The sequence below is a fragment of the Stigmatopora nigra genome, chromosome 3, assembly GCF_051989575.1.
Source record: "Stigmatopora nigra isolate UIUO_SnigA chromosome 3, RoL_Snig_1.1, whole genome shotgun sequence".
NCBI classification, from domain to species: domain Eukaryota; kingdom Metazoa; phylum Chordata; class Actinopteri; order Syngnathiformes; family Syngnathidae; genus Stigmatopora; species Stigmatopora nigra.
The window spans coordinates 12,052,742-12,070,545 of NC_135510.1; the positions used below are offsets into that span (position 1 = coordinate 12,052,742).

General features: G+C 35.8%; 1 protein-coding gene across 1 annotated transcript in view; it reads right to left on the reverse strand.

Moving 5' to 3' along the window:
- The window catches only part of gpc6a (glypican 6a), a 57,866-nt gene that overhangs the window by 24,860 nt on the left and 15,202 nt on the right, over positions 1–17,804 (reverse strand). Inside the window, exons 2-3 of the mRNA XM_077713055.1 lie at positions 15,213–15,371; positions 2,214–2,605 (exon numbers count right to left, since the gene is read on the reverse strand). Of these exons, the coding sequence (XP_077569181.1) occupies positions 2,214–2,605; positions 15,213–15,371 (551 nt within the window). The remainder of the gene's footprint in view (positions 1–2,213; positions 2,606–15,212; positions 15,372–17,804) is intronic.

Consider the following 17,804-nt stretch of genomic DNA (forward strand, 5'->3'; position numbering starts at 1 on the left):
TTACAGTCTAAAATATCATGGATAAAATAACTCTGGATAAATATCCTGGTTCTTTCCATCATCACGTCTAAATGTGTACCAAGAAAGAAGCTGGATCCCATGCTTATGGAGCATAAGTGATAAGTGCTCTAAATACTCAAACTCTAAACCTTTCAAAAGGTCCAAATCCGCACAATCTTCTCTGAACAGGTCTTAATGTGACTGGACTGTGTTTTAAGTACCCAATGGATAAAACTCTTAATGGTCATCATAAACTGTAATCCAGAGAGATTCGGCTCATAATCCAGGAGTGCTGTCCATGACAGTGTTCAGTTGGAACTCAAGAGAATCCCATTTCATGGACAGATTTCTCTTCTATTCTGGCTTCTTTTCAAATTATGTATGGCTCCTCACTGTTTGCATATTGTCCCATGGTTGAAAGAAATGTTCCATTATGTTTCCCCTTCTTTACATTGTGACAATAAATTCATGTATATAAGTATGAGAGCTCGACTGATATATCGGCCGGTTGATAAATTGACTTTTTCAATGTTGTCCACTGAAGGATATATTAGGATTATTCCCTGGCCTGGCACTCTTCCATTCAAGTAATAACCAGACTTTACAGTGCTTAGCTTTCGAGATTGGGTCTTTTCAGTGTAGTGTGGCCGTAAGGGATATATCAGGTACCTGTGTGGACTGCCACAGACTAATTGACATAACGGACTTGCACTTCTCAGAGCCACTTCAACTTCACTTTTTTACTTTGCAAGAGAGAACATGTAATGTTTAGCCTTTTCAGGTTTTTAGTGATGGATCATCAAATTCGAAATCTTACTCGTAGTATAGAATTTGTATGGTGAGCTTTCACTAAACTATCTTGTCTGTGACCTCTGGGTGCGTTTAATAAATTCTAATTAATGTAAAGCATAATAATAATAATAACAATGTGAAGTATACTCATCGAAAGAAGTGCTGTGTTGAGTGGTTTGATAGTAGTAGATTTTTTACATCTCAAACCATTGTTGACTAATTTGAGCTATGAAGACTGGTGAAGAGCAAATTAAGGTATGTGTTAATATATGTTAGAATGCCTGCCAACATATATAATAAAGTAAGCCTTTTTAATCTGAATTGGCATGTAACAATCCAATTATATATTTTTTAAAAAGGGCTAAACGTACTAAACAAAATCAAGAGAAATCCAAAAAGTAATTGAAACCTGCCTTAATTAAGAAGTGGGGCAAGTGAACAACTTGAAACTGCCCCTGAATCTGTGACCTGCTACAATTAAAGTAGAGATGTATTCATGAAAGGTATTGTACACAAAAAAAGCTGTGAGAAGTGGAGGTAATTCTCAGGTCAAGGTGATTTGTCATGTCGAGCTACTTTTCACCTCCAGTTTATAGGCGGTCACCAGCTTGACAGCCTTCAGCGATGCCACACTGTTTCCTGGCTGCACTTCATTATTGATGATGGGGCAGGGAATGTGGGATTTGATCCTGACTATGTGTGCCTTTTACCTCCAGAACTGACGCTTTGCACAATTCACCACTTCCTATTGGCCATCTTGTGTTTGAAAAGAAATTGCAATGTTTTTTTTTTTTTGAAAAGCTGAAAGCTAATTAATAATTTCATAAAAAGAAAAGAAAAAATGGTGTGCCATTCCATTCTGTTGCCAGTTGTTTATATATATTTATCACTACACTCTTAGCTTGTCCTGTGAGGGGTCGTCACATTGAAGGAATTGTTTCCATTTCACCCTGTCATTTGCATCATCCTCCCCTAGACCAGCCACTTTCATCTTCTCCCTCACTATATCCATATATTTTCTCTGAGGTTGTTCTTTAGCCATTTTCCTTGGTAGTTCCATTGTGGAGTTTGTATTTTCTCCCCATTCTTCCGTGGGTTTTCTCCGAGTAGTACAGCTTCCTCTTGCATCCCAAAAACATAGATAGGCTTATTGGAAAACTTAAATTGCGCCTAAGTGTATGTGCATGAATGGTTGTTTACATATATTTGCCTTGCGATTGACTGGTAAGTTGCCTGTTCTTATTCAATACTTCTACGATCCTTGTGAGGATAAGATGTTCATACAATAAATGTATGAATGAATATATATTCTATAGAGACATGGAAACAGTAGGTTATACAACACTAACAAAACTGGTAAATAATAATACTCATTGGTGTTTTTGGGCTTAAATCACACAAATGTTAACATTTTGACTCACCTTGGCAACCCGATTGGCAACCTCCCGGCCAACCATCAGGCCCTGGACAAAAGTCCGTGCAGCAACCAAGGCCCTGGTGACTTGAGCCTTCAGTTTCCTGGGTACATCACCAAAGGGTTTAAGCTGATCTGAGTATTTACTGATGCACTCCAGGTAATCCTCTGTGAAGTGGTACTGGGAGTTCAACATCTGGAACATCCGCTCCAGCAGTCTAGACCAGAAATCATTGAGCATTTCCTCCAGGTTGACATTGCCCCCTGTGTAGTAGCGCTTGAGCTCAGTGAACAGATCCTGGAACACCTCTGAGTTTTTCATGTACAACTTGCCAAATGTTCTTGAAAACATGCTGTTTAGAGACCTCTCAGAATTTTCCAGCAGCTCCAAGAAAAACTCTGTAGGGATTCATATGAAAGAGAAAGAAGAAAAATGAAGAAATTAAATTACACAACTGTGTGCATGATATGGGATGCATTTTTGAACATATTGAATAAAATGCATTCAGAAGTCACATTTTCTTTGTGTTCTGCCATTATGGCAGTGAAAGCACATAAAAGTACAATATACTGGTGCATTCTTATGAGTTTTTTTGGAGCAGGCGTCTTAAGGTCGGTCAGTTATTAACAGACAAGAGCAAGCTATTTAAACAGGAAACATTCAAATGAAATAAAAACATCTGTAAAACTTGACAAAACGCTCCTCCTTTGGCTCGGAGCACTGGTAAACTAATCAACCTCTCGCTCGTTTCCCCAAGTGGAGATCACTGTGCGTTTGCAGTGATACAGATGGTGTGAACCGCTAGTAGGGAAAAATATTTCGTTGATTTATTGCAACTACTACAAAGAAGTATTAAGTAGCGAGTCTAACAAAGCGTCCGTACAACGACACGCCACCTTCCTGTAATACGCAAAATGAAAATTATTCTTTCACTTCTTTTCAAAGGATGAAACAAAGACAGATGGTAGTCAATCAATAAGATACATATTGTTGAATTGAACTGTTAACATTGCCAACGAGTAATCTTCAGAACAATCCACCTCCCTCACTGTGACAGTAATTATTATGTCGTTGAAGTCCTCGTCTCACTGGCCCCAACCTAGTACGCCTTAAAAAAATCGCAAAATGTAAAGTTTTCCACATTATCCATGTGCAAAGTCTAGCTCTATTCTTGGAAATTACAAACTACTGTGCAATTAGTGTGCAATTGTAATACATGAGTCGAGCAGGCAGTAAAAGTATCCAACTCTGATTTGATGCACATACTTATTTAATGATACCCCAAATATTAATGTTTGCCTTGACTGGTAGAACTACATTGAGGAAAAAAAACAGCTTTATATGCAGAGCACTTGCATCGCCTGTGTAGGGCGAGGCTTTAGCTCTGACACACCAACGCTTAACATCCTGAGAGAATTCAATTGGGGAGTATTCTGAATCCTAGTAAACAGGACCTCATATTCCTCATAGCACAATTGTGAGCTTATAATTAATGTCTTCGTGTCAGATAGTCCTCCTACCTTCTTTGTAAACAAGCATGTGACACATGAATCAACATTGCCTGTGTCAAGCTTGCTGATAAAACATTTGCTTCCTCGTGAGCACTGAGGCTCTTGGAACAATAATAGAACTGAGAAAAATCCCATCTAGGCACAGCAATTGTTCTCGTATTTCAACCCGTCTTTTCATTTAGTGTAGTATAGTCATTTTCAGACAATAAACTGCACATTTTTTTGTCCCCATTTTGAACCGTGCAGTTTATAGCCCATTGATGCCTATACAGTAGATTTTTTACAGACTTATAATTCATGTACTTTAGTGTAAACATACCACACTCAGTGTTGGGTATAACTGTAATAAACACTGTATATTTACTGTAAGAATATTACCATTTTCAGTAGTGTAAGGCATTAATCTTCTGAATAAATATTACAGCTCTACATTGCAGGGATAGAATTGGACTGCATAGTAAAATGATGATTTATCTCTCTAAAGCGTTCTTCTCTCAACGGCTGCTTTTTCTGCTTTTCTGAATCATCATCGGCCTGTCATATGCACACGTCACATTGCATGCGCAGTAGTGGTGAAATGCGAACTGCTAACTATTTCACTGCTAATTATAACACCCGTGCTGGTAGCCACCGACAAGCAGATGCGGTGGCCAGGGAAAGTCAGTTCAAGGCTGACTAAGAGAAGGCCAGGATATAAATAAATTATAAAATTACTTAAAATTTGGTGTACGTGTATTGACATACATTGTTCATGAAATATAGTTTCTATTTACTCTGAAATTGTTTGGGAATGTTATGCAATTTTATAGTACTATGTCATTCATCATTGAACTGTTCTCCTTCACAATGCATTGGGTGGCAGACAGTTGAGTGTTCTTCAGGATACGCCAATGCTGGGACTTGGTCATCCAAAAGTTATGTACTATCATGCATCTAGGTAGAGTGTACCATGCTTCATAATTTTAAGCGAACATTTTGGGCTAAGTGGCCAAATATTTCTTGGAACCCTCAACACTGCGTATAATACATTACAGACACCTATATCTTACAATTCAGTGCGGCTTTCCAGTACATGAACAAATGTAGTTGTCCTGTAAACTTTGGTGCATGCGGCCTATTTATAAATGCGCCTTAGAGTCCACAAATTACAAGTGATTTTACAGTACGGCAGAACTTCTTCTGACAAAATCAAATTTTATTTTTAATCCAAAACTGCTATGGTAATTATAACCTAAAATTCATACGGACAAGCAGAAAGACAAAAATTATTAGTGTTTGCTTCACACTTCCTCCTTTTTGGAATTAACATCACATACAGCAAAATAGCTGATGAATCCATTTAATGGGATTTACAGCACATCATTCTTTTAGAAAGTTGTTCAGCCAAAATTTTGTTCCCTTTTTTGAACTATATATCCACCTTAAAAAAAAGTCCCTTGCCACTCGTTTATTCCTTCCAGCACAGTGACCTACCATTACACCTACCTTTGTTTAAATATTGAAAGCCTATGGGGCTTTTTTTTCAATTGGACATAAATCAAGGACAAGAAGTCTCATGTGTACTGAATATGTAAAGCTGGCTCTGTAGTCTTTTAAAAGCCTACCAGATGGGTAACATTTATGAACACGAATCATCCATCAGGACCCAAACAATTTTAACTCTTTAAGGCATTCTCTAATACTTGTGTGGATATTTTTCATGTGACTTTCCAAAACAAAAAAACATACAATTCTATCAAAAAACTTACAACATATAACCAATACAGCTCACTACCACCTTTGCCTCTGTTTTCAACATGACATGCTAAGGTATGAGTGTGAGGGTGAATGGATGTCGGTCTCCTTGTGCCCTGCGATTGGCTGGGGACCAATTCAGTGTGTCCCCCGCCTTGCCCGTAGTTGGCTGGGATGAGCTCCAGGTCTACCTGTCCCTCTTGTTGGGATATGCGGTTCAGAAAATGAATGAATGAGGCAGTAGGTAAAAATAAAATTTTGAGAAAGGTTCGCGGGCTTACTCAGAGATTACATAAGTAAAACCGCTGTATGCGATTGACAAACATTTGAATTTTTGCACTGTGCACCATGTCATCGATGTAGTTTTCAATAATGATCACCCTCATTTGGCAACTGTATAGCTTGATGTGATTTCAAGGCCAGTTTGCTCATAAATACTGCAGCGGGGGTATCATACTTCCGCTACAGCTGGCCATCTCATCAATTGGGCAGAATATTTGGCCACATAATTACAGGACTCTGAGTTATTGACCTTGCACAGTTACTAACAGTTTTGAAATAAACAACTGGGTGTCCCTTTACTGATGGATTTTTGTATACCCTAACTTGAATAACATCAGAGCTAATCAACTTTCTGAATCAAAATTATCATAATTATAGAGAGTACAGACTACATGGATACTGTAATTCAAAGTCAAAATATTTATAATGAGTCCGAAATGTTGATCTTTTTGTTATCGTGTGTTTGTAAACTTTGTGTGATTTAATGAAATGGCATAAAGAACCCCTACAAATTTGATCATAATACAGAACTTTAACAATGTGAAATAAAATTACTCACTTTGAGGGTAGGAGAAGAATAACATTTAAATAGTATAGATGACAGGTGTTGTTATGACAATACATTTCCTTGGGATTGTGTTGTGTGAAGTGTTAGTGATATTTTATTGTATTCGCGGCATATCGGCCGCCAATAGCAAAAGAACCAACAACACCAATATGAGGTTCTCATAATTAAAAGATGCCTTTATAGATTCGATGGGAATCGCAGGCCACTCACATGGCCCATCAATCTTGGACTGACGGCTCATTTGGAACATCTTTAAAACAAAAGGTTTTACAGCCTCTGCTTTTTTTACAAAATATTTTCTGACAGCAGAGATAATCTCCAATAATAGCTGTGGTAAAAAAAAGATCACTGTAATACACTTTTATGCTAAAAGTGACGGAAATAATTGAACGAAAGCCTCTTCTTGCTTCACCAAAGAAATAACTTAATTCTCTCTGATAGCAGCAGTGAAGAGGGGCACATATTTGCCTTGGATAATGGGCTTTTAGACATTAATGGTGCACAGCAAGCCAGCCAAAAACAGGCATATTACAATTCAGCATCTGTTATATTAGAAGTCGTTCAGTATCGTCCAAACCTACCATCTGGCTCTGTAAATAAAGGATGAGTGGATATGGGTGCCAATTTCTAAGTTTGTTGCAAGATCATTTGCCTCATTTTACTGTCACAAACATATCTAAAAAACACTGATGAACGAGTGACAGAAATCCAGAATTTAATCAACTATATATATATATATATATATATATATATATATATATATATATATATATATATATATATATATATATATATATATATATATATATATATATATATATATATATATATATATATATATATATATATATATATATATATATATATATATATATATATATATATATATATATATATATATATATATATATATATATATATATATATATATATATATATATATATATATATATATATATATATATATATATATATATATATATATATATATATATATATATATATATATATATATATATATATATTTAAATGATTGCAAGCTTCACTATGTATTCCACATTTACACAGATTCTTAAGCATTATAATAAACCACAACAATTCTATCCATTTTAAATACTGTGTTCATATGGCATGTCGCTGTCAAAGAACCAGGAAATGTGCACATTTTTCCAAAAGTTGATGAAATACCACCAGGGACAGTTTAAAAAGGGTTAGGGTTCGGGAAATGTTTAGGAATATCCCTCACAACGAATTATAGCCTTATCTGAACTCGCTAGCCACTAGCCTGGTATTTTCACTCACTCATTTGTTGGTCAGGTTAATGCAAATTAGGGTGAGAATCTGACATCATATTGTCAAATATTTCCAAACCTGCTCGTTTGCGCAAGGAGTTGACATGGAAATGCGAGTGAAGTCACTTGACGAACTGCTTAGATGATGAATTTCAACTGGGTCGCCAAATCATTCAATCTATTTTATGCATGAAATAATGGAAATAATTGAATTCAGGCAGAAGATCACCTTTTATGTAAGGGCATACTGACCTATTTTAAAGCAGGAACATTTGAAATAATGTACAAGGATGTCTTTAAGTATTTGAAAAAGAAAAGCTATTGGACTCATTTCTATTATAAACAAATTCACTTGTTAATACTGCATATTTTTCACAAGTATTTGATGATTAGATGAAAGACATTGATGTACATTGGCTAGCTTCCCCATCAGAATAGTACTCTCTTCTAGGACTTCCTATCATCACATCTCAAAGCACAAAAATAATTGTCCTTGAGGAAATTAATTACCTTTTTGCACTGGGATTCGCTTTGGAAGGTGTTTCAGAGTTAATGAATGATGAAAAACTGTCATATCTTTCACTGACACTCATTTTTCTAGTCGGAGTTTTGAGCCAAAAAGACTTTGATTGTTTTAATTCACATGAGAATTTAGATTTATCTGCTAATTTGATTCAATGGCACGATGGATCTACTTGCAAAACATGAAATAGCAAAACGGAAAATAAAATAAGCCATTTGATGATAGGAAATGCATAAAGCAGAAATATCCCCTGAAAACATTTGCTTTATGTAAAGTACTTGATGATTTATTTTATGGTGTTTATAACGTAAGTTGTACTTTTCTAGATAATGTCATTGGCAGTAAACATAAGCTGTCTAAATGACACTTTTTTATGCCTGAGACAGAGTTCATCACCTTATTTTGGAACCTAAAAACTAATAAGAAGCATACTATTTGTCTTCAACAGGTTCAAGGTATAGCAATTTCTATTTTGATGCATGTATTTTTACAGTTTTATTGATGACATTTATATTCCCTGATATCTTATCTTAATAGTCCAGGATGCATTTCAAGACATATCTTGATCAACCTTTTAGAAGATCACCTGACATTTTCCCTTACATTGAAGTAGAAACAGATGAAAAGACCCTAAAGGCTTAACATGTTTAAGCAGGGAATTTCATGACATTTCTTTTGCCTGTTTACCTTTTTTTGTGAATTAGTTTACCATAATAAAAATAGACTATCAAAATCAAATTAACATGTCATGAGCAGATTTTTCTGATAAACAATGTTTGATGCCTCCAATATAGTAGTTGAATTACATTATAACCTGTGCAATTCTTCACTTGCTGAGAGATAGATGAAAAAAGAATATCAGCAGGGAGAAAACTCCGGCAGAGCAAATGCATTGTGCCCGCAAGATGAAAGGTTTTTTTTAAGCAAGCATCTGCCTCGAATCCAAAATATATATTAATTTACTGTAACAGTGAATAATATTAACTTGTATATTTTAGTTGGCATGTTCGTATAGACACTTAAACATTGTCAAACTAAATAAGGTACAGGACACTACTGCAATCTGTGTGAATGGGAACAGATTATATATGTATAGATAGCCTCACAGCTCTGGGGTCCAGGGTTCAAATCCAGATTCCATCTTGTATTTGAACCCAGGACCCCCAGTCCGACACGCTAACCACTCACCACCGGGCCACCCCATACATAATATGGTAAGGTACAAAAAATGTATCAATAAATTGTACTCCACCAATCTCCAAAGCCTGTAATTATCATCAGCCTTTGTTTACCGGAAGTTTTATCCTTCTGATTTTTTAGCAACTATTTGTATGTATGAGATTTTGCTTTGTTTGTGCACAAAGAACTACGTACTATCTCTTCTTTAGTCTCAGATCTCTATACATTGATTCTTAGAAATCACAAGGGCATGGAAATGGAAAGAAGATATGACATTTGAGAGCAGAAGGAAACATATTTAATCTGTCTCCAAGGAAATAAAGACCCCAAGCAAATTGAGGATCCTTTTGAGGTGTTTTTTTCTACTTTTTAAATATCTGACGTGTGAATTAAATTCAACAGGAAAAATTAAAAATAACCAAATTTCCTCCTTGTTTTTGTCCTCATTGTTGCTCTAGAAGTGGTATTCATTCTTTTTACAACTTTCCATTGAAGCTCACCAGTGGGACCAAGTTAGTGCTGTTGTGGACATGCATAATCATCCATCCTGAAGTACCGAAGTGACATAAGGCCATGGCCTAAGCAATTTGATGGACACTGCCACCAACTTTCAGCTATCTCACTGCTTGACAGACCCATATTTTCCCTTTCCTTGGAGAATTTCTGTCTTCTCTGACATTCACTTAGTATAACACATTGACACCAAAACAGAAGTTATTTATTCATGAACATTTCCAGGAACAGTGTTTGCTCAAGGTTTTATATTTCATTAGAAATGGACATAGGGCTGTCACAGAGGTTTCATCTTCATTACTGAGTTTACGGCCTTAAATCAATGGTTGCCCTGTACTTAGTGCCCTGCAACATCGTACCTAATTCAATGTCCTCTCCAGTGTGATGACATTCTTTCGCTGTTAGATGGATAGAGTGTCCTGACCTTCTCCAGTGTCCTTTTTGTTTAGACTTTTGGTCAGAGTTGTAAAAATAAACATGACTTGACCAGATTTTTAAGTTTAACTGCGACAATATTTTCACACAAATTCAATGATTGAATCTTGTCAAAATTGAATGATAGAGTAACTTAGATCCATACCTATTGAAATGTTCTAATAAAAAAATAGTTTTTGTTGCAGTTTGCCTCTTCATAGTTGACACCAATAATGACATCAAAAGGGAAGAAGTAGGAATATGAGTCAGTGAAAACCGCACTCAGGACTCGTTGACGTTGTTGTGCGGATCCGAAATTGAAAGTGGGAAGAGAATATATGTCTTGAAGAACATGTTTCTGGGTAGATTCCACTATACATGTTTGAACCGAGAGAAGAACCACTAACATGTGACAAGTCAGACGAGGAAGCATTTAGCTTTTGCTCCATTTCCATTCATCCTTTTGAATACTACTGTTCTGTTCCAAAAACATTGCGAACAACTCTTTAGTGGAAGCACTTCATTTTTCACTTGGTTAAAAGCAGTTTTCAGTAAAATATTTAGATCAGACAACATAATACTCTTCTAGTTCACTCTACTTGATCTCTGTTAAATGCAATGCGTCATATGGAAATTCATAGAGGCTTACATAGACAGTGTTCGTGTTGGAGCATTTTCTTACACAGCCTGTATTAACTGTTGTTCACACACGCTGACACTAAGTCTTTAGTATGTATTTTGTGATCATTCTCATCATTTTCATGGAGACAGCTAGACTCGATAAAGTCCTTAAAACCACAAATTGTGATATAAAGTATATAAACCTTGTATGCAGCCACCCAATGGAGTAGTAGTTTTTCAGCCTAACTTAAGTGGTGGCAGTGTGAGTAGTTGTCTGTCTCTCTGTGTGCCTTAGGACTGACTGGTGACCAGTCTAGGGTGAAGTCTGCCTTTCGCCCAAAGACAGTTGGTTAAGGCTCCAGCAACCCCCGCATCCCTTTCGAGGATGGGCAGAATGGAAGATGAATGAATGAATGAATGAATGAAGGCGACTTGTATGCACACACTGATTCAAGGATTCATCCATTTTGGGCTTTTAAGTGCACTTTATAGTCGGGAAAATACGGTACATGAAAATGTAGACCAGTCAGCTGATGTTCATATCTCTGGATGTTTGCAAATCAGATGTTAGTAAGTTGGGACACTAGTGTTCTTCACTCTTTTAAATGTGTCTGTGCGTGCCTCTATGATTTTCAGTGGTAAGAGTATCTTGCATATGGTAGTTCTTACATACCAGCACTATTTACATTGGTTGATTGAATTCACTGTGACGACAATAGGGCTTATTGCCTACGAGGAATCAATTCATTATTGCATTAACTAGAAGAAATAAAATGAATGATAGGTCTGATTTGTATTACTTTGATGATGGTATTTAAAACTCTCAATGTCTCAGTAGAATCCCTTCAAAGAAACAGGATGACATTATAGCCTAGAACCTCTAGGATTACATAATTCAACTCCAATCCCTCAAGGAGACATTCATTTCACATGGGACCATATGGAATATTCTGTGGTAACTTTTCCATAAGTGAAAATATCAGTGTCATCTTTTTGTTAGATTTCATGACATTATCATTTTAATGGTTGAATTGCTCTGAAAAAAGTACCACATTTTATCATAAAACTTATACAATACTTAAACTAAAATTTTGCAACACACACAACAACGAGTACAGCACATTGTGCCAATGATATTAAATATTCAGCTGCAGTATGGTTTGCCTTACATCTTTTATCAATGTATTCATTTCATGAATTATTTATATTAACCACTACAATTTCAAACAGAGGATTATTTTTAATGCAAATTAGTCCAGAAACTTGAACAATGAGTACGTAAATGTTGGTTAAATATGTAAAATAATCCAAATGGTTGTTGTATTAAGCATAAAATATACAATTCCAAATGATCTATCCAAGTGTAAAGTAAACAGACCATTTGCTTCATCTATTATGACAACATGGGTAATTTAAATTTGAGCTCATATCTTCACAGTTAAACTAAGAACGTAGCATAATGAGGACCTTTGAGACTCCTCTAAGCCTTTTAATGTCAGCTATGAATTGTTAGCATTCTTAAGATTTGACTTGGTTAAGTACTTCAATGAAAATAAAGTATGAATAATAAATTTTAAGCGCAAAGTGTTTCTGAGATTGTAATTTCATAAATTATTTTACGAATGACTCAGTTGTGGTGCAAAGCTGCAGAGGGCAATGACTTGCTTCCCATTCTTCTCAGTAAGAGTATTGTGCAGAACTGTTTTTATTTTTTGGAGTATCAAGCACAACTTGCTATATACCTGGTTACATTTTTCATTTAATCTTGAGCATCGCGCATCCTCGTAATGGTTGCGGGGGTTAAAAGTTACATTAAGGTCACATGCAAGTGATTTTAGAATGTCTAATGCATTGATTGAATTGAATTGAATGCTTTTATTGTCATTATAAGTAAGTATAATGAGAATTAAAATAAACACAAAAAAATCATTACACGTGCAAACTAAAAGCAACCAAGTCAAACGGAACACATACATTTGCATTGTGTAAAATGTAGCAATTACAGTAAATATAGCAGATATTGATTTTTCCCAGAGATTTGCCACGGTTGGCTGTTGGGGCACAGCTAATTCATTTCCCACCCATATCTCTGTGCCTGTTATGGCAATCGAAACGATAATTATTACTTATGTCCTGTCAATAAAGAGATCATTTTTCAAAATACACATTTGCCCAGAATAACTTGGTTTCCGAGTATGTGAAGCATCTGAATGCATGTGATGGTGAGATGTGAATAAATAACCAATGTGAGCCAATTTTGCTCTTACTTCAATCTCTTCAGTTGCTAACCTTTTTGGTGAATGGCAGGAAGCAAGGACACTTGATTTACAATGTTATACTAGAGGAGCACTATGTAGTAATATTTCCACTTCATTATTTAATAAATAGCCTTAATACTTCGACAGACATAAAAAAAAATCATGTTGATTGGGGGTAAAATACTTCTCACTTTCCAATTTTAAAAGTATTCAGCAATCATTAATATTGTTTTGATTCTGTGTTTACAACGGCTGACACGTCATTACCAATCACCCAATTAAGATATTATTAACTAAGGTTACCACCACGTTTACAGTAATATATTCGAGACAGCGGGTCTTCCAATATAACAAAAATAGACCTTGTTCTGAATGTCAAATGAGCCAGGACAAATTCAGAAACAACCACTTACCACTCATTCACCAACACAGCACTTTGCTTAACTTTCCACCTTTAATTTTGTTATGGTTTAAATTGTAATGATAACAAAATATATATTTAAATGCACATAGATGAAAACATACAACATAACAATTTACTAGTGTCAGTTTGGTTTTTGCCCTGATTCTTCACAAGCATAAACAGCCCTTTCACTATGTTTGGGTTTGAAAACCACAGATAAGAGTGCACTGGGTATTGTGGTTGAGTCTGCTTTAGTTAAAATGGAGTATGAATAAGGGATTGTTGGAGTGAATGAGGGACACAGCATATCTCAACATTCAGCAGAGCAGCTCTACTGGGGCACGATCAAAGAACTTGGTCAACCAAAGCTACAGCTCAACCCAGGCTTTCATCAATGACTCACATACTAATCGGGCCAGATGACAGGACAGCATTGGCCACATCAAACCTTGTCAGAACCTAATGTACCAACAAAAACAAACACACCTTGATGAAATAAATCTACTCAATTGTGGGCAGAAACGCTAGTTCTCACTTAGAAATTGAATTGAAAAATAAGAAAATAAATTGAGATGAGGAGTGATGAATCCGATATTTTTGCGATGAAATACCAAATGAATGCTCTGAAAATAAGCTTGGATTTGTGTTAGACATTCCTCTCACACAAACAAACCATCCTTACACATTAAAACCGGAGCCTTAGAGGGAACTGGGTGCAGCCGCACCCCTTAATTTCCAACCCTTGTGTCAAACAATGTCTTGTGTTGTGTTTAAACATAGGATTACAGAATCCAGAAATTTGCAATCTTTCTATTAACATTTCTCAGTCAGCTCCTGCAACAACTGGCTTCAACTTTTCAATAGCATTCACTCTTGACAGACCTGACCTTTCATGGAAAAGAAGATTTAATCGTCTAAATCACACATAAGAATCATAGCCTAAGAGCTGTATGGCCTAAAATAAACAAGAAGAACAAAAGTAAGAAGTAACAAAATTTGTATTCTATTGTAAAAATGGGGTTTTGTTGTACTAAAAAAAAACGTGTTTGGTTTCTGTATAATTCTTTGTAGTACCAGTGTCCATTACAATTAAAATTGAAAGCTTAATTAAATTACAAAAACTAATATAACTATTTTATAACTTTTATAACATCAAATACTTTATGACAATTTGATAACTGGTGTGTGGTTTGTGCTTATGTTCTTCATCAGTTTAAACAGCCCTGTTCAAGTGTCTGTGTTTTGGTATCCGACAGATTAGATTGTGGTAGTATTGTGGTTGTTATAAATGTAACTAGTAGCCGTTAGTAAATAAATCCTATAATGATGAATCTCCCATTATTTCATAGAAACACAGCAAGCAAAGCAGGTTGTAGTGGGGATTCGAATGAAAATTTAAATTTCAACAGAAGTTTAAAAAGTACATCCTACTAAGTATCAAAGAGGAATTAAAAACATTGATAAAAGAGCAAGAAGCCTTAATGCCAAGTCTTCCAATAATTTATTAATACCAGTCATAGTAGTAATTATTAATCATTCCATCAGGAGTCTGCATATACAAGTCTGACAGGAATCGCATGAATAGTACTTTCTATTTGACAGGAATCGCATGAATACTTTTAGTCTGGGAGAGTAATTCAGTATTCAGATGTTCACGTGGAACTCATCCATGGCACGAAAGAGATGAATTAAAGTCCTCCGACTTACCATCAAACTTTTTATGACTAGAAACAAATGTCACCCTCATGTTGTGGCTGCTTTCCTCCACCAACTTTTCAAACTCCAGTTTGCTCTGCTGGTTGAGCTTGTCTTCCATGTCAGATGTGCAGCAGGTGTATCCCTGAGGACAGACTCGCAGGTGCTCACCTGTGAGACAAACACAAAAAGCTTTGTTTTTACGCTCCTCTCTACCATTGCAGTCACTTTTTTCAAAGGCCTGTACAGCGTGTTTGATCACAACTCCGTTGTGATTTTTTTTTTCCGCTTCTCTCAGATATCCGAGTGGTTGTTCTATAACAAACTGCCAAGGCATCCTTAACTGCACGTGTGTTCTGTGTGCAGAGTCACAATAACACGTCTTTTACACACCAGTGAAGCAGTGTTATTTTTATTGATTCTGTGTAAACAATACCTATTCAAAAGAAGAATGTAATACAGTCTACATCCCACACATACATTAAAATATTTGCCAGTCAAATTGAACTAAGGGCAATGTTAAACAACATACAAATATGTTAACCCCTCAACTCCTTAGGTGACCTCAATTGTTATCCTTCAAGAATAATTTTTAAAGTGAACTTATGATATCTTGGGAAAATAAGAAAAAGATGAACATTATAGTAATTTAGATAACAAGTGGATTTGGGTGAGGGGTTTACAGCTCCAACTTTCACCTCAGATTTGCAAGAAAACCAAACCTTTGACAACAAACAAAGGAGCCAAGAATATATCACGTTATAGACATTCATAAAACCTTGCATTTATTATTATTATCATCTTTTTACAAAAAGTGTGTGTGTGCATGTAATAGTTTGCTGTGCTTTAGCTTATAGGAGCATGTGTATATTTTTCTCCTTGACACTGTTGTACAAAAGATGGAATTTGCCAACCAAACTGTCGATACTAGCAAGACTATCTCGTATCGTAGTTTTAGACTCTTGCTTGAGGTTGCAGAATGAAGAATCTTTCTTTATTTTTTTGACGGGTAGATGGGGATTCTGTTGATGTGAGATGCTCATATCCTCGCAGCAGGTCTCTGAGACACTTGGGGAGAGGGAGCTACTAAAGAGAGATCTCGCACGCTACCCGGCAGAAAGCTGTGGTACTAGGGTGTAAGAGACTTTTTGGGATTTCCTTCGTATTGAAAACATTTATTGCCGTAATGAGACTCACTTTTTCTTGTGACTAATCTTGTATGATGAAAAACTGAGTGAGGTGCTTGTTTTATAATATTGACCGGTGATTGTATGCTTATTTGGTTGTGGTGGGACAAACATAATACCAAGAACACATGCAAATGGAGGTTACATTATGCACTAAATAATTATCCAGAGTGTCTATTGCTCAAACTTCTTTACATCTTATTTTCAATTAAATCATGCAATAACTGTGTGTGTTATAATTAACCTGCTAACTAACAATGTTCTTGATTTATTGTAAAGGTGAGATTTCATGCTTAAATGACTGTGAGCATCATATTTGAAGTCAATACAAAAATAGACTTCTACAAATAATTCTATTGGATTATTGGCACTAATTTAAAGCAGAATTGTGTGGTCATGTTTCAATTTGGCGCCTCTGCATACTGCAAATTTATCTCCGGAGGAAGCAAGCATACTTCCATTTGATGAGCTGTTGTCTTTCACCATGACTGTCCTATTTCTAACATACAAGATGTGATTTGACTGTGCCCAAGTCTGCATTCCCTATCGTACAGCCCTTTTCCACTTCACATGGGAGCAAAGGAAATAACTTGAATCCTGGGAGACACAAAGACGATCATTTTCTCGTGATTGAGCACAACCACAATAAACATCCACCAATATTCACCCATTTTTCTCGTGCAAACACCAGAAGACATAAAACGATGTCTTCATTTCATGACCTCATTTGTTGCAGCAGTACATACATAATATCAATTCACCATGTCATCCTTGTAACAACATTCATGAAGCGGATAATGTTCCTTTGAAGATTTACGTCACAAAAAAAAACCCTTGTTGATTGGCCAAAATGTGTCTTATATGTGATAAGAAAAAGTGGAACATTGGTAAGAGTCTCAAAATACTTCAGCATCATCTGTCACGATAGCTTGCCAAATCTTTGTCATAGCCATAGCAATCATTCTGTACATTTACAAAACCCTAAGTGGCTCTACACGTTTGATTTAAGCTGATTTGTCGCATTCAATGAGTTCTGTCCGTAATTTTTTACTTTATTTTACAACACAAGTGACGGCTAAGTGGGAGGGTGTAGAGTTATATTTAAAAGAAGGAGCATAAAAGATAAACTGCACGTAAATCTTTACTTGACTGACAACACTGACGGAAGTGTCAATGTCCTAAAAGAAAATGCATGTGAGGTCAGGATGGCTCTCTTTGTTTCACTGCCAGGAAAAACAGATTTATCTTCAGCAGAAAGCTTTTTCAGGGCCACCCGCATTTATGATGTTTGACATACTCAAGCAGGAATTCATGGATAACATTGAAAATTGAATAAAAGCCATGCGCACATGCAATAAATTTTTCGTCAATTCAATTCATGAATTGCAAATAGTAAATGGTAGAGAAAACAAATAGG